Raw genomic sequence first — 21,328 nt, 5'->3', positions numbered from 1 at the left:
AGAAACCTCCACTCATTAAGAGGAGCGAACTTATTAAAAGCAAAGAAGTCAGGGGAACTCCCTAACTTCTATTTTTTTCAGAATATTTTAGTCTTTCATCAGAAAGATGTTACATTGAATAAATAGGCTTTCCCTTTTAAGTTATAAAGCTGTATGCCTCTGTCTAGGCAGGCCATAGAAATTGTTTTTCTTTTAAAATTACTTCTTTAATAACCCTAATGAAAATGAAGGTGGTTTCCATGAGTTGAAAATTAGGCCATTATTTGATTAATTATATCGTTGGATGATGAGAGTATTAAAAATAATTCATTTGGGAGGATTTCCTGGCAGTCCAATGTGCCTCCACTGTAGGAGGCACAAGTTCAATCCCTGGTCAGGTAACTAAGATCCTGCATCTTACAAGCCTTGCAGAGTGCCCCCCAAAAAATTCTTTTGGGGTTTTATAACAGTCTTTAGAGATTCTGTGAATCTGTATTTAATGAGATACATGATTAGGTCAGAGATACAGTGTGAACAGCAAACTTAAGAAGATGAGGAAACTATTCACTTAGCCTGGGGTTCAAATTTGAACTCCATAATTAAACACTTGGATAAGCTTTGAATGGTTTACCTAGCCACTCAGCCTGTTTCATTGCCTATTCAAGTAGAGATTATACTTGCTTTCTGAAGTTAATGAGTCTAATGAAAACATCAGTTCTATGTCTAATACATAGTAGACATTTTGAAAAAGATAGTCAACTCTACCTCCGTTTTAATTAGTTGAGCATTTACAACTTAACTAGAAAAACAAATTCCCAGATGGTGCAATGGTAAAGAATCTACCAGCAGTGCAAGATGCAAGAGACAGGAGTTCAATCCCTGGGCCTAGAAGATCCCCTGGAGGAGGGCATGGCAACCCGCTCCAGTATTCTTGTCTGGAATATTCCTTTGAAGGCTAACAAAGGAGCCTGGCAACCTATAGTCCATGGGGTCTCAAAGAGTTAGAGATGACTGAGCACATACACAAAATACACACAAGGAAAAACAAATTAAAATATTTGCCTTATTAATGGTGAGTTAGTAGCTATGGTTTTTCCAGTAGTCATGTATGGATATGAGAATTGGACCATAAAGAAAGCTGAGAGCCGAAGAAGTGATGCTTTTGAACTGTGGTGTTGGAAAAGACTCTTGAGAGTCCCTTGGACAGCAAGGAGATCCAACCAGTCCATCCTGAAAGAGATCAGTCCTGGATGTTCATTGGAAGGACTGATGTTGAAGCTGAAACTCCAATACTTTGGCCACCTGATGCGAAGAGCTGACTCGTTTGAGAAGACCCTGATTCTGGGAAAGATTGAGGGCAGGAGGAGAAGGGGACGACAGGGGATGAGCTCGTTGGATGGCATCACCGACTCAGTGGACATGAGTTTGGGTGGACTCTGGGAGTTGGTGATGGACAGGGAGGCCTGGCGTGCTGCAATTCATGGGGTCACAAAGAGTCAGACACGACTGAGCGACTGAACTGAACTGAAGTAACTTCATCTTTCCATACAAAGGCTTCGTATTTGAAAACTAGCTACATTACATCAAAGTTTTTATATAACACCAACTTAGAAAATAAAAATAGCATATAAAGCTCTAATGACACCCTTTTAAAATCTCCGTTAGGGAGAGTAAGTTTAGCATATTAAAAGACATGATTTTTTTTAACAGGCATTTTTATTTATCTCACAAAGCGTATTTTGGAATGATCTTTGAAAGGCTCCTGCTTCAATCATTAATTCATTTTACTCAGCGATTATAAACATTAAAGCAGTAAAACTCAGTTAAGTGAAGTAGTCGGGAAATGGCATATTCTGGTACATTTAGTTGTCAGTGTTAAATAGGAAAAGTATCACTTTCTCCACCCATATGTTTTCTGGTCTGTATATTTAAACCATTCTGTTGAATTTGAGATGATAATGAAAACTGTATGCCAAGTGTTTTTCTGGTAAAAGAAATCAGTTAAATTACTTTTTGTTTCCTGTTATATTATTGAAAGACATTCCAAACTGTACTAATTGCTTTACTTAAGTGCTAAGAATGGTCATCATTAGAAACAATAGTCTCCTCTAGTGCTGGAAATGTAGATCAGATATGAAGAAGATTTGGCTAACTGTATACTGTCCGTTGGGCATGGCAATGATCTTGTCAATAGATTTTGATCTCTCCCTTTATTTTAGAAGATAAGTAAAAAAAAAAAAAACTCCAGTTATGGTAAAATAAGCATCAACATAATTATTATGATATAAATTTAAGAGTAGTTTATGTTCGTGTAGAAATTTGAAAAGTGCAGAAAAATCTGAGAGACAAAAAGTCGCTCATAATAACAACCAGGGCTAGCTCTAAAATTTTAGCATCTAGTCTTTTTACAGAATTAAAGGCAAGTGGATGTATAGGTTTTTTTTTTTTTTTTTGACTAGTTTAAATTTTTTAAGACCTGTTTAAGCTGATGTTTTACTTTATTTGTATTTCCATTTTAAGTTTTAGAGAAATCATTTTAAAATGGATGAGAAGAATAGAAATGAAGCTTCCCTTATGGCTTAAAAAAATCTGCCATTCACTTAATCAACATTGCAGTATCTTATTGGGGAAACAGAAAAAAAATAACATTATTTTTAAAAGTTTTTTTTTTATCCTTCAAGAAACTGATATATAAATATATAAAATAGTAAATAATATACCTGCTTTCAGAATTTAGGGGAAAAGTTTCTCTGAAAAATAGAACCATTTAGATGTCAAATTGAAAGAGATTTTTATTTTCACTTTATTTTCTGACTTGGAGTATTGAAAGAAAAATTTTAATCACAGTAATTTTTGTTGATTTGCTTTCAGGGTTTTCCACTGCAATAAGGAATGTAAGCCTAACTGATAAATGCATTCATGAATTATCAATATTTGCTTTATCTTACATAGGTTAATGTCTTTTCTCTCTCTCTCTTTTTTTTTTAACTGAAGGATAATTGCTTTACAGAATTTTGTTGTTTTCTGTCAAACCTCAACATGAATCAGCCACAAGTATACATATATCCCCTTCCTTTTGAACCTCTCTCCCACTTCCCTCCCCACCCCACTCCTCTAGGTTGATAAATTCTTTTAACTCAGAATGATAAATAAAGCTTATAACAACTTTTATTTCTTAGCTATGAAGTTAAGAAATTATAAAATTACTTCTGTATATTCCTAGTGAAACACCAGGCCGGAAAATATTAATATGTTCTTGTCAGATTTCATCTATGTTGTTTTCAAATTCGTGAAATTCCGAAAGACAAGGTAATGGAAATACTTCCTTTGTACACCTCAGATAGATATCATGTATGTTTTGTAAATTGATAGTGTAGAATTTTCCTTTCTGCTTTATAGGAATGTTTTAAAATGAGTCCTGGCCTTTTTTTTCCCCCTCAAATGCCTGTGTTGTTTTCTCTCTTGCATTTAGTACAAGGATGGTTTACTAAGTTGACATTACATTGGCAGCTCTGTTTAGATCAGAGGGTTTTATTTTTTTGTTTTTCAGGCTTTTTTTTTGGTTCTTTTTATGTCGTGTGTGTGTGCATGTGTGTGTCAACCTCAGAAGAAAAACTATAATAACTAGTGCTGTTTTTTATTTGCTTACATATACTACTATTTATTTAAGTAACCATCTAATGTATATTTCTAGGTTTATTGTTTTGAATCAGAGACTGCAGTTCCTAATTCATAAATTTGTAGTGTTGAAGGGATGGGATACTTGTAAGTACTGTAGTTTTTATTTTATCATGGAGTAAGTAACAAAGTAGCACAAAATTATCTTCGTTAAAAGTAGAACTCAAAAGTGAGTTCCTTAAAATGCTAAAAAATTTACTTACTGAGTTCCCAGGATTCTAAAGCAAAGATGAAAGAACCAAGCATGAATATTAACTAAAATTTGTCTCAGTTCTCCTGTGATGATTCATATTCAGCAATAATTAATAAAACCATTTCTTTTATCTACATATTTAGATTCATACAGCTTTATGGCAGGGTGGCAGGTATGTTGTATCAACAACTTAAAGGTAAATTTAAAGACAATAATTTCCTTTCTCACAGTCTCTTGAATGACAATCACAAAGTTACCATAATAAATGAATTTCTTTTCTTATGAAGTATCTCTACAGAAATTTAGAGTAGTGGAACATAGACCACACTAATTGACTAAAAAGTTTAAAGCTTCTTAAGTAAATACCTTTTTCAGTACTATACGTGTAAGATGAGCTAGTGGCTCAAGAAAGGTCACTGGATCCTCTAATGAATAAATAGGAGTAGTTTCTAATTAGCACCTTGTTCCACCACAAACTACTTGTGAATTGGGAGTAAAAACCTCTTTGTATATAAATTATAAAGGGATATAAAAGCATAGTCTATGATGATTGCTACCAAAGTGGGTTTTAAAGGATGGGGGGGAGGTGGGAGGGGGGATCAGGATGGGGAACACATGTAAATCCATGGCTGATTCATGTCAATGTATGGCAAAAACCTCTACAATATTATAATTAGCTTCCAACTAATAAATGAAAAAAATAAAAAAATAAAAAATAAACAGAGAAGTAAAAAAATAAATAAATAAATAAAGGACACTTTTTCCCCCTGAACAGATGAACACTCATCTGCAAATGTATTTAACCTCTTAGTGACAGGTTTTTCTACAAGGTAATGAAGAGTGGAACTGAGATCTTTAGTGGAATAACTGTTTACTCTTTCAGAGAAATTCTGATTTACACTTTGTCAATAGGGAAATAGCATCACATCAGAGGGAGGTGTCTAGTATGCTAACGAATCTTGTTTTAAGCTATGGTTATAATTAGTTTTATTCTACATTTGAAAATCAAGCTGTGTTCAAGCTGTAGTATAATAATAAATGTCAACTACTCATGTCCAAATTACTATAAATATTGAATTGTTAGAATCTGGAACTATTGAGGTTATTCTTTGCCCGAACTTCCTGTTTTCACCCACCTCCCAATTACTTGCAGCTGTCAAAATAATTTTAATCATTTTCAGATACTTTGCAGAAGAAAAGGGACTTAAGCCCTTCAGCCAAAAAAGATGTTGCCCCTCCTCTCGTCTTTTATAGCCCCGTTGGGCCCCCCTATTCTAGTCAGGCCAACATTCTTTCTAAGCATCACTTTTCTGCTGTAAGATCTTAAACATTTATTCAGGTCATCCCACGGTACTGATTCTGTGTCCTTGCCTGTTAAGTCACATCAGAGAAGCAGAGAATTTTAGAGCTGGAGGAAGCCTGAGAAATCAGTTTCTAAGCCAGGTTTATTTTATCAGTGATGAAATGTATGACATTAGATAAATACTTTTCAGATTAAAAATTAAACCCAAATCTCTGGACTTGTAGCCTTTGACCTGCTCCACTATGGAATGTTGCATGCAGATATGCTCAAGTAGACAGACGCAGACATCTGCCTACTCTGAAAAAACTTGACATGTGCATTTTCCCACCTCTGTGTCCAGGATTTTCACCAACTATGCTTGGGTATTAGTCCCTGATATGGGGAAAAGTCATGAAGACGGCAAACTGAAACATTTATCAGGCAGAGAAAAAAAAGAGGCAAGCATGCCCCTTAGACCTGTTTACAGTGGAAGTTGTAACTCGTAAAGTGTATGCACTTTACTGCTTTTATTATTCTTTCAGTGTCAAAATTCATTCAGTATCAGAGAAGGATAATGTGCTCGTAGTTTTTTAGAGTCGTACCTATAGAAAAGGAGAGCCCCACTATAGGACACTTTAAGTGTGACACAGGGTCTTCGTTTATACATATAGTTTCCAGCTAACTGAAAATCGTAAGTGACAGATAAATCCAAAATAGTGTTATTTTTGTCAAAAACCATTCCCTGAAAAATCAGAGCCATTCCCAGCATTCTGCTAAATTGAATCTTTCCTCTCATATTCACATTTATTTTACTGAGAATATTCAAGTTCAATTTGAAATGATTAATGTACTGTTGATGCCTCCTTTGCTTTAAATATGTGTATTGAGAATTTTAGCATTGGAAGGACCTTGGTGACTCAAATGTCCGACTACTTCATTTTATTGCTCAGGAAACAGAATTCAAAATGTGAAGATTCTTAAATGTGACAACAGAACTGATTAGTGTATGGTAGCATGGGGCTCAGGAATCTTGGCTCAGGCCAGTGTTGTTTTCCCTAGATTACTTGAAATATTTCTCATTAAATTGTCTCTTCGCTCTACCTGTTTCTCTTTCTCTGTCCATTTGTCCCTTTTTTCCTTCTTTCTCTTTTTTAATTCTTCCAGGTGAATTCATATTAGGCCTACTTAAGTAATTTTCAGTGGATTTAATATGCCTACTAACTATGAAATGGGTTGAAAAGAGAAACTGGAAGTCTCACTTTAATTAGAATGCTGATATCATCAGTTTTTTTCTTTTTCTTTTAGCCTCCACTTTTACTTTTTCTACTGACAGATCTGGACTGTCAGTTGATTTTACTGTGCTTTCAAAAATCTCCTTGTATTTTGTTAATTTAAACAATATAGATATTAGATATATTGTCTCTACCTCTCACAGAAAAATTTTAGAGGTTGCCGATGAATTTCTATGTTTATATTGGTATAAGTCAACTGTATCAAATTTAGCTGGACTCTCAGAAATCTATCTTGGTATGTAACCAATTACATGTGTTGTAGGTAAATTTTATGAAATAATTGATATGAAGGGTACATTGTAAGCATCACCTGCTAATTCTCTTTATTCAGTCATTTCATAAACCATCAGCAGGTACCCAGACTCAAGGCTGGGTAACACTGCACAGATTCGATTCTCTCATGAGTAATTCTACAAAGTAGGAGGAATGACAAATCCATACATAAAGTATTACAATAAGCCCATGGATAGAGATTTGCTTAGGCCCCTGTGGGAGAATAGGCATGGGGCATCCAGATGGCCTGCAGAAGCCTCTGGGGACCACAGTGAAGGTGGACAGTGATCTCACCTGCCAGGCGTCATGAAGGTGACTACGCTTACGTGATGGAGTCCAGTATAATGGAAGTATTTCAAGGCCTGCTCACCAGAATTTCATAAAACCCTCTGTGTCCTCCTCATGTTGCATCACGATCAAAAGTCTCCTGCTATCATGCTGAAATCCAGATGTCCTGATATGTCCTATACCCTTTCTTAAAGGCCGAAAAGAGGATGTTTTTATTTGACCTTTGGGGGTCTCAACCAGTGAACTTATCCTTCTACTGAAGGGCTCTTACGTGCTGTGCAGTGAGCAGAGATTAAACTCTTACCCTCACGGCACATCAGACAGTGCCCAGGATCTTAGCACCGTGTTTGTGTGTGTATGTTAGTCGCTCAGTCGTGTCCAACCCTTTGCAGCCCCGCCAGGCTCCTCTGTCCATGGGGTCCTCCAGACAAGAATATTGGAGTGGGTTGCCCTCAGTACAGTAGATATTCTTATTTAGAGTTGCATATGATCTTCCTAGCAAACCATCAGGAAAATACTCATTGCTCTATAGCAAATATGAGAAAAGAAAAGAAATTATACCTAATTATATTCGTATCTCAGAGGACAGCTTAAAATGTCAAAAAATGGAAAAAGAATGCAGGTTATCTCTAAGAATTCCAGTCAAACTGGTGAAGCAGGTTTTCGACATTTGGTGTTGATCTTGTCCCCACAGTGTCTTATCTTCTTTAGTTCCCTCAGTGGTAATTGGGATGAGCAGCTTGTTGTGGAACAAAAACTGTCAGGAAAAGTAAGAGGTGACTGTGGAGGGTTGCTGGGGGTTTCCCTTATAGGGGTCCTTTTGCTGTGTCTTCTTAGACTTGTGATAGTGATGTAAGTGTTCCCACCATTGACCTTCTGGCTATCAGCCACTTGAGTGTTTCCTTGGTTATTAAAACTTTTTGGTACTATTCTGGTGTCCACATCAGGCATTAAACATGTCCACCATGAGATGCATTATACCCTGCCCGCCTCCTACAACCCCTGCTGTCTTCCTTGGTCTTGGACCCTCCTTTTGCACAGGAGCATAAGGCAGACATCTTTGCATCATCCTTGGATCCACTCTCATAATGCAGTTTGAGTCAGTCACTCAGGCATTTTGCATTTATTTCTTAAATATATTTTGCTTCTGTGCATTCATTCCCTGTCAGTGATTACTGCATATGCTTGAATATTATAAAGTGAAATTCCCTTTACCCTGCAAGATTACTCCTCAGAAAAGAGGGGATCTTCTTGTACTGGTGTGAGTACAAAGCCTCTGCTAATTTTGGGTGCTTTCCCAATTGCTTTATTTTAAACAGCAGAGCACTGTGTGAGGAAGATGCATTGGCCCAAAATGACCTTGTTTAATGCGGCCAGATATTTTCGGAGGGCGCCTGACAAAATCTTTTTTTTTTTTTAAGGATGTGGCAGCATTAAAGATAGTGTGGGTATTTATTCCCAGGAATGTGATCTCACAATTATAAATGTAAAATGTCTTTATATGTAAGCCTTTTTACTACCCCCAACCAGCAAAAACAAAACAGAAAACCCTCACCCCTAACATGTTCAGGGAACTAGGGCTACTGGAAGCATAAATCTGCACCTACAAGACAAATGGAGATGTCAGCTATCTTAATTTTTACCAGATATCTGTGACTTAGGACTTTTCTGGTGACAGCATCAGATGGAAAATTTCACAAATGCTGTACTTCTAGTGAAGATGAGTATGCTCTAGAAAACTGTCAGAGGACTGAAATGCTGACCTGAGGTACTGCAGACACAGATGCCAGACATGTCTGTGAAGAATTTAAATCAAACTGCTGGGGTGACACAGATAGAGGGGGGGAAAGTGGTCTGTCTGTATGTTTTCTATTTCACTATTAATTTCACTTATAACATGTAACTCAAAATAGGACTTCCCTGGTGGCTCAGTGGTAAAGAACCTGCCTGCCAATGCAGGAGACATAAGAACCACGGATTTGATTCCTGAGTCAGGAAGATCCCCTGGAGAAGGAAATAACAACCCACTCCAGTACTCTTGCCTGGAGAATCCCATGGATAGAGGAGTCTGATGGGCTACAGTACATGGGGTTGCAAAAGAGTTGGACACAACTGAGCGACTAAACAACAACAATTGAAATAATAAGTCCATGATCTTATATAAGTATACATTCAGAAAAGTACATGAATTATAAATATATAGCTCAGTGAATTTTCCCAAAGCAGACAGTGTGGAATCAGACCAGGAATCAGAATGTTACCAGCACCCAAAAATGTGCTCTCTTGCCCTCTTCCAGGAACCACCTGCTCATCTCCCGCTGCCACACGCAAGGGAGAACTGCTCCTGCCTTCTCTCACCATAGACTGCACATGCGTGCTCAGTTGCTTTAGTCATGTCCGACTCTTTGCGAGCCTGTGGACGGTAGCCCACAAGGCTCCTCTCTCCATGGAATTCTCCAGGCAAGAATATTGGAGTGGGCTGCCATTTCCTTTCCCAGGGGATCTTCCTGACCTAGTGATGGAACCTACGTCTCCTGCAACTCCTGTATTGGCAGGCTCGTTCTTTATCTTCCAAGCCACCTGGGATTATCAAGACTCTTCCCAGGAAATTCTGACTCAGTAGACTTTAGTTGGGCCCCAGGAATTTGTGTGATGAACAAGCACTGCAGGTTCTTCTTACTTTCAGGGAAGTCTGAGGAATACTACAAACAGATTGTTTCTGTGTTTGCCCCAGTGCTTTCACATGTTCTCTGTCTTCTGTCTCTCTCTGCTGCTCTCCTTTAGAAAAGAAACATCCTTCCTCCTTGGAAGGAAACATCCACACAAATGTTGCCTCTGGGAATCTAGATTGACCCCTGCAGGCCAAGTACATCACTCTGTAGTCAATAAAGTCTTACTCCTGGTCTTCCTCATAACCCTAGTCCATGGTGACCTTCCCCATCTCAGCTGATTAGAGGCAATGGTGTTACCTTCAGTTTAAGTGCAGACTTGTCTGAGGCTTCTTTATCATCCTGTTCTACCATTACACTTGGGCCTGGATGACTGCAGAAGCTTGCTACTAACTAGCTTTCCCACTTGCATCTTGCATGCATGTGGTCAGAGTGATCATTATTTTAAAAACTAAGTAAACATCACACGTTACTGCCCAAAATTCTCCACTGGCTCCCCATTTCTCTCAGAGTAAAAAGCCAAGTCTTGACAAGGTTCTGTAAGACCCATTGCCATGTGCCCCCTCCCCCACCTTCACCCTTTAACCTTCTAGGCGCACTCTGTCTCAGCTATTCTAGCCTCCCGGATTTTCTTAGCTACGCTTTCTTTGTAGGACTTTTGCACTTCCAGTTCCTTATATCTGAAACACTTGCCCTGAGGAGTCTAGAGTAGCAAATCCACTTTTTTTCAAGTCTTGGTTTCTTTTCTATGAAGCCTATCTTGACCACCCTATTTGAAAGTGAAACTTGGAGAAAAAAAAAAAAATGAACCTTGATCTATTCTTCCCACAGCTCCAGCCTCTTTTACCCTTTCTATTTCTTCACGTGGCATTCACTAACTTCTTACATACCATTAACTATGTCATCATTTTTATCTCTCTGCAGAATATGAGCAGAGAGAATGGTAGGAAAAAAATGGTAGAAAATAAAATTTCTACCACTGTGCTCAGGATATATTCCCAAAGTAGTAAATGCTCAGTGAATATTTGTTTGATTTGTTGAATGAAATAGTCAGGATGCAATAGATAAGAGGTTTTATATAGTATCTCTTAATAAGCCAGATTTTCATGAAGACTTTTCCAAGAAATGTTGCAGACTTTCACATTTTGAAGTGAAGACTTGACACTGGGAGTTTGGATGATTTTGGGGGTGCTTATGTACTGCTGCATTAATCTGAAGAAGCCAGTTGCAGCCCAGCTCACCCTTTCCGAGTTGTGGGTGTGCTACTAGATACAGGTTTATGCAAGGGGGTTGATACTTGAGTACTGGATTTTCTCTCTGTTGGCATTACTTGAAGTGTCCATAGCAGCAGGTTTCCATGAAGAAGCTAGATAACTTAAGAAAATCAAATAATGTCTTTCATGTTTGGTCCAAGCACATAGATTTTGAAAGTTTATGCATAAATTCTTAGGTTCATTATAAAACCAGTGTGCTTTTGCATATTTTAGCCCATCCGAAGAGCATTCTTATATGCCTTTACATCAATTTTGGGATACCAGAAACCTAATCATCTCTGTCAAGCATTATTTCCTGAAGTGTTGTGATGCAGTCCATCTGAAATCCGATTTCTAGATAGGAATATTTCTTTAGAGGGTCTATTTTTATTCATCTGATTTTAGAATAACTTGTTACTGTGAGTTCATAAGTTTTTAATATATATGCATGTGAAGTGTTATTTGCTCAGTCATATCTGACTGTTTTGCAACCCCATGTAGCCCACCAGGTTCCTCTGTCCATGGAATTCTCCAGGCAAGAACACTGGAGTGGGTTGCCATTTCCTTCTCCAGGGGATATTCCAGACCCAGGGATCAAACCTGGGTCTCCTGCATTGCCGGTGGATTCTTTACTTTCTGAGTCACTAGAGAAGCCAGTATATACTCATATGTACTTATTTAGGCCTTCAAGAATGTAACTTTTAAATTTTTCATGGGACAGGAGGATAATTTTTCTTTTAGCTTACAAAGAGATTAGGTGTAAAAATCTGCTGGCTCAGCAGGTTATTCTGTCATGCTGGCTCACCTAGCCTTTAGAAAGAAAGTGAAGCCTCTCAGTCATGTCTGACTCTTTGTGATCCCATAGACTGTAGCCTGCCAGGCTTCTCCATCCATGGAATTTTCCAGGCAAGAATACTGGAGTGGGTTACCATTTCCTTCTCCAGGGGATCTTTCCAACATAGGGACTGAACCCGGGTATCCTGCATTGCGGTCAGGCTCCTTACCCTCTGAGCCACAAGGGACGTCTAGCCTTTGGTTGTCTCTAATTGTCTTCTTACTGTTTTAACTGTCTTAACCTCCTCTCCTAATCCAAATTTATTGATTAGAGGCTTTTTATAAGAGTAAATCTTATACTTTAGTGTCTCCCAAGGAATACTTCTGGGCTATGATAGCTCTGAGCATCTAAGAGAATTATTATTTCAGGAGGAGTGAGTAGGTTTCCTCTAATAATAAGAATGATTATTAGTAGCTCACCACTTGAAAGAATGCCATGGAGAAGACTTGTGTGAAGACATGTATCTTAAATCAGCTAATACAATACATGTTTGAAAAAAGGCAAATCTCAATTAGATAGTGTCATGAGGGAAAGCCTGGGTATAGTTTTATCCAAAATAGGAAAGACAGTAAAACACCAATTCAAATCATGGTTAAAATTTCCATTTAAACAACCTCACAAACTGTATGCATTAGCAAACTTAAAAATAGACACTTTTGTGGACTATTATAGGAAGTTTATTGTGCAGTTAAAAAAAAAGTACAGCAATTGCCATGCAGTAGAAAAATCCCTAATCAGACTGTCCTTTTTTCCTCTTGGCTTTCTGAAAGCATCTGTATTTCAGGGCTGTGATTTAACTAATGCTAATCTTATGAGCCTATACATCAACAGATAAATGTATATTTAATCTATTCTGTTATCTGTCTGTTCTCTGGGATGTGTGAGTACCAGTGAGCCTAAAAATACGGAAATTCAGTTAAAAATACTGGGATAGCAGGCAAATGAGGAAGAGAATGACCTATCTTCTAAATGCATTCAATCATTTCACAAGTATTATTGAATCCTGCTAGATATTAGGAGATGGGGGCTTGGAACTGAAATGGTAGTAAGGGTTGGGGATATAGAAGAGAAGGAAAGGGAATCAGCCAATCCCAGCCTTTATGACATATATAGTTCATTCATTTAGTCATTCATTTGTTCATTCATTACCTATTCAGTGCCTGTAATTCACTGTAACAGGGATAAATCAAACCAGGCATTTTTGTCCTGTCTGAACTTGTATTCTGGTGAGATGGCAAGGCAATAAATAAAGCAAAAAATAACGTAGAAAGAGTTAAAGAGTAAGGAGAAAAATGAAGTGGGGGAGGAGCCTGGAAGCCTTGAGGGTGAGAAGCAGGTTGCACACTTAGATAGGTTGTCCAGGAACGTTGTTGGTGAGAAGCTATCTTTTCAGTGAAGATCTGAGGGAGGTGAGGGAGATAGTCACGCAGAGAAGGAGCAGTGGGGTCACCGGAAAGAGGCGGTGTGAGGTGCGGAGGTGAAAGCTCGCTGGTGTGTTCAGGGAATAATGAGGAGGCCGCTGTGGCTGGAGCAGAGGATGGACGATGGGGTGAAGCCTCGTGAGGCTTTGGGCTTCATTCAAGGCATGACCGGAAGCCACTGGAAAGTGCTGCCCCCAGGCCTGCAACACAAAGATGTCATTTGGCAAAGGGAGCTAACCGTAGGACAGGGTTCTTTAATAATTCAGTTCACACGTGCACTTTCGAGCAGACTGGTAATGTGGACTTGTATTGGAAGAAGTAAGACCAGAATGGGGTGGGAAGCCAAAGCCTGGACTTAACTGTTGAGGGGTTAGAGGTCCCAGTGGAGTCATGAGGAGGGGCCAGAGCTTGAGGATCCTTGAGGAAAGATCGGGGTGGAGATGCTGAAGAAGAGCCTTGTGGGTGCTGGAGGGGATATCCCACGTGATCCTCAAAACGGTGATAACTGTCCCCCTACTTCTGTCTTTTTACTTGCTTTATGTGGATGGTTTTCTAGGGAGATATTTGGTATTCTTTCTCAGACTTCGTATGAAATGAAATTATGAAAGAGGGAAGGAAAGAAGGAAAAAAGATGATGTTTACTTTGTGTTAGTTACTAACTTGTTCAGCAGAGGAGGTGAGTGGGCAAGTTGGGGGATTCTACCCCACTTCTGACTAATTAGAACCACAATCAAAACTGTTTTTAAAGATATATAACAATGATTTTAGGCCTAAAAATCCAAAATAAAATAAAACCTCAAAAGTATTGTGTTCTGAGAACTATGATGATTTCAGTTGATTTTCCTTTTATGTCATTTGTCTTGCTGTTCTAAAGATCTTCAGCCACAATTATCAAAGCACAGACTTGTTCATTTTAACTTTTATCACCTGTAAAATGATAAAGACGCTCACAAATCAGTGTTTTCACAAGTTGAATGATGTGCCTGTCCTACCAAGACTCAGTTGTTTGTGTTTGTTTTTTTTTTTAAATAAAGATAAAATTTTGTGTTATCATCAGGACTGAACAAGATTTCACAGAAATTCCAAAGAAACATTGCCCTCTCTTGTCTTAAGGTATTAAAACGCTTAGCAGTGTTTTCTGTTTAATTTTGAAGTGTTGCTTTCTAACTCTGAATGGAAGCAGTTTACCCTGAAATGTTATAGATGTTATGTTTCACCCTTAAGTGGATACACACGGGTTTCCTGGGTGGCTCATAGGTAACGAATCCACCTCCAATGCAGGAGACACAGGAGCTGTGGGTTCGATCCTGGGGTCAGGAAAATCCCCTGGAGAAGGAAATGGCAACCCACTCCAGTATTCTTGCCTGGGAAATCCCATAGACAGAGGACAGCTAATTTCTCTGCCTTTCAAATGGAAGTCAGTTAAAATGGAAAATTGCTGTAGGAAGCTGGCATGTTTTTAAACTCTTGAGTGTGTTGAGAGAGGTAGAAAAACTCTTTCCATTCTTGACTGCATGGAAAATATTAAACTCCTTGTCAGTAAGCAGGGGAGATGATGAGTATTGTGGGTTTTCATCTTTTTCTTAGGAGTTCTTATGATTCACATCCTGTCCCAGTTGCAGTGTTGGTCTGCATTAACGATCCTGAATGCCAAGATTGAACCATTATTTTTAAACTTATTTTTCCTGGAACCTGTTTGGTGCTTTGAGCATATTCATTGTATATATGTTTTTTGCTGCAGAAGTTCTAACAGTATGATTTCATCTTGACTGATGCCTTTGACTTCAGAGTATAAATAGAAAAATAGAGATAAGTGACAAGGATTGATTAGCAATCCTCCTTCTAAGCAAAACAGTATCTACCTAGATAAATCACCAGCTCCAAAAGCCTTAAGAATATGTGTTAAAGAATTAAAGGTAGTGTGGCATATGTATGTGTTTAATTGATAGGGACATTTTCTAGAAGAACTGTAAGAACACAAAGATTCCATCTGGTCTGTTTTGCTGTCCTTCAAGTTTTATTAAAAATAGGCTTATAGGTTTTACTAAACTATTACAAAGTTTATTCACAACCCTCTCCCCCTTTTTAAGGGAATTTTTTTTTAAGTAACAAGAAACTGAGACCAATATTTTATTGCTGTTTCAAGTCTCTCTCTCAATACATATGTGTATGTGTGTGTATGTATAATTGCTTTGTTATTATTAGACTTTAATTGTAGGGTTGAAAGAGCTCTGGGATTCACCTGACTCATTTTCTGGCACTTTTAAGCCATCACAGACAGATGAAAAAATATTTTAGTGTTTTCTAGCACTTGCTCTGTGCCCTGCAGTGTTTGAAGCGGTTGATGTAAATTAACTCATTTAGCCCTGACATCCACCCAAAGGGATGGGCACAGTTATTATTCCCGTGTGCCGTATAAGGAAACGGAAATGCAGAGCAGTTCAGCATCTTGCCCTGTAAGGACTGGATCATGAACTTGAACCCAGACACCAGAGCGTGTGCTTTTGATCATTACCTTACCACCTGCCTCTTTTCTCTCTTACTAGATTTTCCGATTTTAAGGGTTAATTTTTACTCTCACTTTCCTTTACCTGACATGGTTTTCTCAGCCTGTAATGCTCCTTTTCAGTTTGTTTTCCTTTTCCTGAGCACTTCTCCAACCTTCTGTCAGTCACTGCTGTTCCATTCTCTCATCTTCCTCCTCAGTGATATTCTGTAACCCTCAAACCATTTCTGAATTCTTAGGTTATATATCAGGACTAGAAGCTGGCACTTTAATAATGGCTTGACCAGTTCTGAGTAAGTTAATATTAATAGTACAATTACATCATGGTTTCTATTCCTGTTTACCACATCTTTTTTTCTGCTGCAATTTGCAAAAACACATTTTTCTTGCCTTAGGTTGTGCTATGAACGATGCCATTTTATGCGTTCATGATCATACCTCAGATTTCCCAAGACCTTTGATTGTGGACTGTAATCCACAGATATATTCACCTCTTTGTGGACATTGTATAGCATCTCTTCAGGTTATTTATGAGTTTCTAACTTTCATGTATCCTAGAATCTTCTAGCTGTTGAGACAAGCTGCTATTAATATGTCAAATGTATAAATTCCCATTCTGCACATAATTGTCCGACAGCTGTGTGATTAAGTTTGGTCGATGGATACTTTGTACCAGCTGTTTGCATGTTATCCTTCTGACTGAATTGGAGGGAGGAGAGTAAAGCGCAGAACCATCTCTTCCCCATCCCCCAGCTCTCCTCACCCCATCCACCAACTCCCTCTCCACTAGGTGTGACCTAGTGGACCCTCTACCCCAATGAAGATGCGTTTCTGCAGATGCAGATGTGTTTTCTGCTTCCTAAACCAAAGAAAAGCATTACATGATGACTAAGTACCACATCCTGTTGAGTGATTGCTGCTGTATTTTATTGCCAAGAAGAATTTCACAGGATTATAATTTGTAAATGCAGCGTTTCGCCCCATCCTTACCTTCCCATGGTAATAGTTAATATTTAGAGTCTGAGGTGTCTGGGGATGGTGATTAACAGTTCCCTCACATATGTTTTCTTGACTCTGCTGCTGCTGCTGGGTTTTTTGTTTCTATCTTGGGTGTTGCTCGCCTGGATTGTCTCCCCCTAGAGGTCCTGACCTCCATTCAGGAGCCCCTAGACTCAGGACCCCTGCTGCCACTGCACTTCCTTTAGAGCAAGATCTTGACTACATTGTCTGTTCACCCTTCTTTGAAAGTGATGCACATGCTTGCTGAAATTGTCCATGATATGTCCAGTTAGTGCACCCATTTAGCATAATAAAGGTGTATTTAAGCCCTGTTACCTGGCATGTTTATGTTCCTGTGAGCAACTGCCCAGACCATGGGGACTTTGGCCAGTGGATTGGAGATGAGGGAGTGCTTTTCCTACCAGCTGGGAGCTTAGATGTTCTCATGGCATCCTGTTCTCACCTGTGTACATCATGACAACATTGTAATTTATGTTTCCCTGTAGGCTCCCCCAACCTGACTGAAAATTTCAAAGACTGTGAGCACAGAGTTCTGGGCTTGGCTTGGTGAGGTTCTGCAGCACTAATCTTTGTTTTCCCTGCCTTGTTCCAAATGTCATTCAAGATGGTAGCATTAGTACCAATCCAGGGAAACTCTTGGTTTTAATAGACTTTTAGAAATTGGCCAAGACACGTATGTACTATACACCTATATGTTTGAAAAACAAGGTAATTTCTCAGCAGTGGACTTGGAACCAGCTTTTTCGAAAACAACTACCTTTGGTCCAATTTCATCACCTCTGCACCTTTGCCCCTGTGATGTCCTCCAGGAATGCCTTTCTCCTGTGGTGCTCCCACCTACCAAATTGTTCTTCACTCTCAAAGCCAGCCAAGAGTCTTCCCTCACCCCTCTTCCTTCCAGAGCTCACCCCTCTCTTTCACTGGGCTTAAATATACTTTTATTATGCCAAATGCAGTTAGCTCTGATTATTTAAAATTACTGAATCTATCCTCCTGTGTTAGACTAGAGCTTCTTGAGGCCAAGGCCCATATCTATTCACTTAGAGTTCCTACTCATATTACGGTGCTGAGTAAAGTGGAGTTGGATGAGATCCCTTTATAATCACAGCACTGGAGGAGGGGGAAGGATCATCTGGTGAAGAGAACAGGGACCCAAGTGGAGAAAGGGAACAGGGCAGGTCATTGTTTGGATGACTGTTGGGAGGCTGAGACGAGACGGAAGATGAGTTTGGGGCAGGCCAAAGGAGACAATGCTAGGCCAGCCTGGGTGGTGGCAGGCATCTTAGTAGTCGTGGACTGAGGTGTAAGCAGAGGAGTAGGGGCTGTGGGAGTCGTAGATGGAGCCCTGGCAATAGCAGCTTTACATGGGAGGCAAGATGAGAGGTGCAGTGTTGAGAGAAGGGGACGGACCTTGGAGATGATGGCCATATTGGAAGAAGGAGAGCCATAGCTGGTGCCTGGCAGGGGGTGGGGGCGGGCAGTGGGGAAAGGTGGGGAGGAGGGTCAGGGAGGGGATTGCTGTGACTGTGGCAACTTTGGGTGGCCAGCAGTTTGGGGCAGTTGTACATACTTTGCCGACAAAGGTCCATCTAGTCAACGCTGTGGTTTTCCCCGTAGTCATGTATGGATATGAGAGGTGGACTATAAAGAAAACTGAGCACCAAAGAATTGATGCTTTTGGACTGTGGTGTTGGAGAAGACTCTTGAGAGTCCCTTGGACTGCAAGGAGGTCAAACCAGTTAGTCCTAAAGGAAATCAGTCCTGAGTGTTCATTGAAAGGACTGATGCTGAAGCTGAAGCTCCAATACTTTGGCCACATGATGCGAAGAACTGACTCATTGGAAAAGACCCTGATGCTGGGAAAGATTGAAGGCGGGAGAAGGAGACAACAGAGGATGAGATGGCTGGGTGGCATCACTGACTCGATGGACATGAGTTTGAGTAAACTCCGGGAGTTGGTGATGGACAAGGAAGCCTGGTGTGCTGTGGTTCATGGGGTCACAAAGAGTCGGACATGACTGAGTGACTGAACTGAACTGACACCCTGAAGGGTCAGTCAGTGATTGACGATTGAATTGTGTCTTAGGTAGCTGTGAGGAGCTGGAGGTGGTAAAAAGAACCCAGTGGCAAGCTTGGCTGAGCTTGCCAGGGAGTGAGGTCATCTGTGACCATAATGCTGAGCAAACAGGATTAAAGGGCACATCAGAAACTTGCTTTATCCTCTCCTCCTCTCCCCTGTTCCCACTACTATTCTGTGGGCTTGAGTCTTCTGTCCCTGCATGAAATCCAAGACAGACTTCACTACTTCTCAGCTTCTCTCAGATTAAAAAATTTTTTTTCTCAATAACTTTTATCCATAAATACAGCCTTGGTTTAGTAATATATGTTCTAGTCCAGTGTAATAATACTTTTTTTTTTTCATTAAAGGTAAAGCTTCTCTCGCTCTTGCAGCTCCTTTTTCCTGGAGATGTGAACCCTGTAGTGAGGGAGGGAGCACCCAGGCGCTTCTCCCTGTTTTCCCTCTAAGTCATCGGCACTCCCTCCTCCCGTCACCAGGCAACTGCCACTTCTTCAGAATAGACGGGGGAGGTGGGCTTGGTCAAGTGCAGGAAGGTCCCGACATCAGCTTGCCTTGGGTTTCCCGCCACGGCAGATGTCCATCCTGTGGCTTCCCAGGTGCCTCAATGGTAAAGAATCCGCCTGCCCAACCAGACATGCACGTTCAAGCCTGGGTCGGGACGATCTCCTGGAGTAGCAAATGGCAACCCACTCCAGTTTTCTTGCCTGGAAAATTCCACTGACAGAAGAGCCTGGCAGACTCCAGTCCACGGAGTCGCAAAGAGTCAGACACAACTGATCATGCAGGCATGGCGCAGGTCACAGGCTCTCCAGTGGGGACAGTCTCTCTCCTCCGTCTCTGTGGCTCTCTCGCCTGTATTTTCTCTGACATGGGGAATACAGCTCCTTTTCAGCAAACCTTAATGCCGCTGAGGTTCCCACACCCACCCTCTGCTCGACTCGCTCAGCTGCTGGGCTGTGCTGTCCTGTCCAATGCAGTGACGCAGTGGTCTGTGGCCCACCAGGCTCCTCCGTCCCTGGAATTTTCCAGACAAGAATCCTGGAGCGGGTGCCATCTCCTCCTCCACGGGATTTTCCCAGCCCAGGGATGGAACCCGTGTCAGGCAGCTCTCATTCACTGTCAGCTCATGTTGACTTGGCAGCACTTACGGGATCTCTGGGTGTAAATATTCTCCTAGTGCCTGAGAGTGAGGTGGGAGCTGGACACGCACGGGGGTGAATGCCGTGCAGATGGTGGCTGAAGTGTGGAGAGTGGACATGCTAGTTCAGCAGGAGACAGGGAACCCCACAGAGACCCACATTCCAGAAGCAGGAGAACAAGGAACTGGCCAAGAGGGTGGAAGTCTCTTCCACAGTGTTGTTTCTACAGAGGGGCAGACCATACAGGAGTCAGCTGAATATTACGTCTATTATTGTTTCCATCTTTTACCCAGGTTAAAGGCGTGCATTTTAATTTTGATTGTGAAAGGACTCTAAACTATCTTCTTCCTGTTTTGAAAATTGATGTTGATTTTACTTTAGAATTTCTAATTTATTGAAGATAAGTTTTAACCTTTTTTTTTTTTTTTCCAGTTGTGTATGAACACAGATCAAGATTGGAGAAATCCTTGCAAAAGGAAAGACTTGAACATAAGAAAGCAAAGGAAGGTAAATAAGTAATGTAATTTGTGTTTGACATTTCTTATGCTCTTCTTTGAAGTATCATGTACTTGCTTTACTGTTTTTTGGCTTAGAAATTTTTCAAATCACCCGAAGTCAGTCAAGCAATCTGCTGTACATTGTGCAACAAAATAATTCCTGCTCAAGATTGGATTTAGAATTTTTCATTTAGTTTGTGCCTCTTTGAGGTCATTCATATATTAGTTCTATGTATTACTTCAGAAATAGCACACAGTTTTTCATTTGAATATTGTATATGTTATTAACATCTGTCAACAGACATCTGGGAAAGTAATACCATGCAGTCCAGAATATGACAGACTTCATGTATACATATATATATGTATATATGCATTTATAGCATAATCAATTTCAATCTCATTGCATGACATCTTTTAAGTTATAGACCTGTCTTTCCTCTTGTGCTAAAGACTATTGGCATAGCCGATTGGTTTGTTTTGAAAAATTAACATTTAGCACAGGTGTTAAATAAAAATCAATGCTGTTGATTTTTATCATAATTTTTCTATAAAGCATGGACTTGGTATAGCTTGTGGTTTGGAGTTACCTGCATTCTTATTTTCATTTATTCATCTTTTTGGTTAAACATTAGATTGAAGCGGTGTTTTGTTATTACTTTGGTACAGGGTAGAAGGAGGGAGAACAGAGGAGGACAGTGTGAACTGGAAAGTTTTACTGAGAAGTGTTAAGATTATTAAAATGCTTTGATGGGATTGGGATTTTCCTGGTCTTCAGACGCAGAGTGATTTTGTAGAGCCACCTAGTGGATAATAAAGCCTTAAGCGCATTAACGATGGTTTCCTTGGCTTGAGGTCCTGCATGACTTTACTGTGCCATCTAGTGGCTGGCAGTAAATCATCTCTGTCCTCAGGTGCACTGC

At 39.9% G+C, this 21,328-nt stretch overlaps 1 protein-coding gene across 4 annotated transcripts in view; it reads left to right on the top strand.

Moving 5' to 3' along the window:
* GOLIM4 (golgi integral membrane protein 4) overlaps positions 1 to 21,328 on the top strand; it is a 79,662-nt gene that overhangs the window by 23,268 nt on the left and 35,066 nt on the right. For all 4 annotated transcript variants that reach the window (XM_061168275.1, XM_061168274.1, XM_061168273.1 and 1 more), the window contains exon 2: positions 20,341 to 20,415. In XM_061168275.1, coding sequence (XP_061024258.1) covers positions 20,341 to 20,415 — 75 coding nt within the window. The remainder of the gene's footprint in view (positions 1 to 20,340; positions 20,416 to 21,328) is intronic.

This window comes from Dama dama, chromosome 19, assembly GCF_033118175.1.
Source record: "Dama dama isolate Ldn47 chromosome 19, ASM3311817v1, whole genome shotgun sequence".
NCBI lineage: Eukaryota > Metazoa > Chordata > Mammalia > Artiodactyla > Cervidae > Dama > Dama dama.
This window is presented reverse-complemented; position numbering and strand designations above follow the sequence as displayed.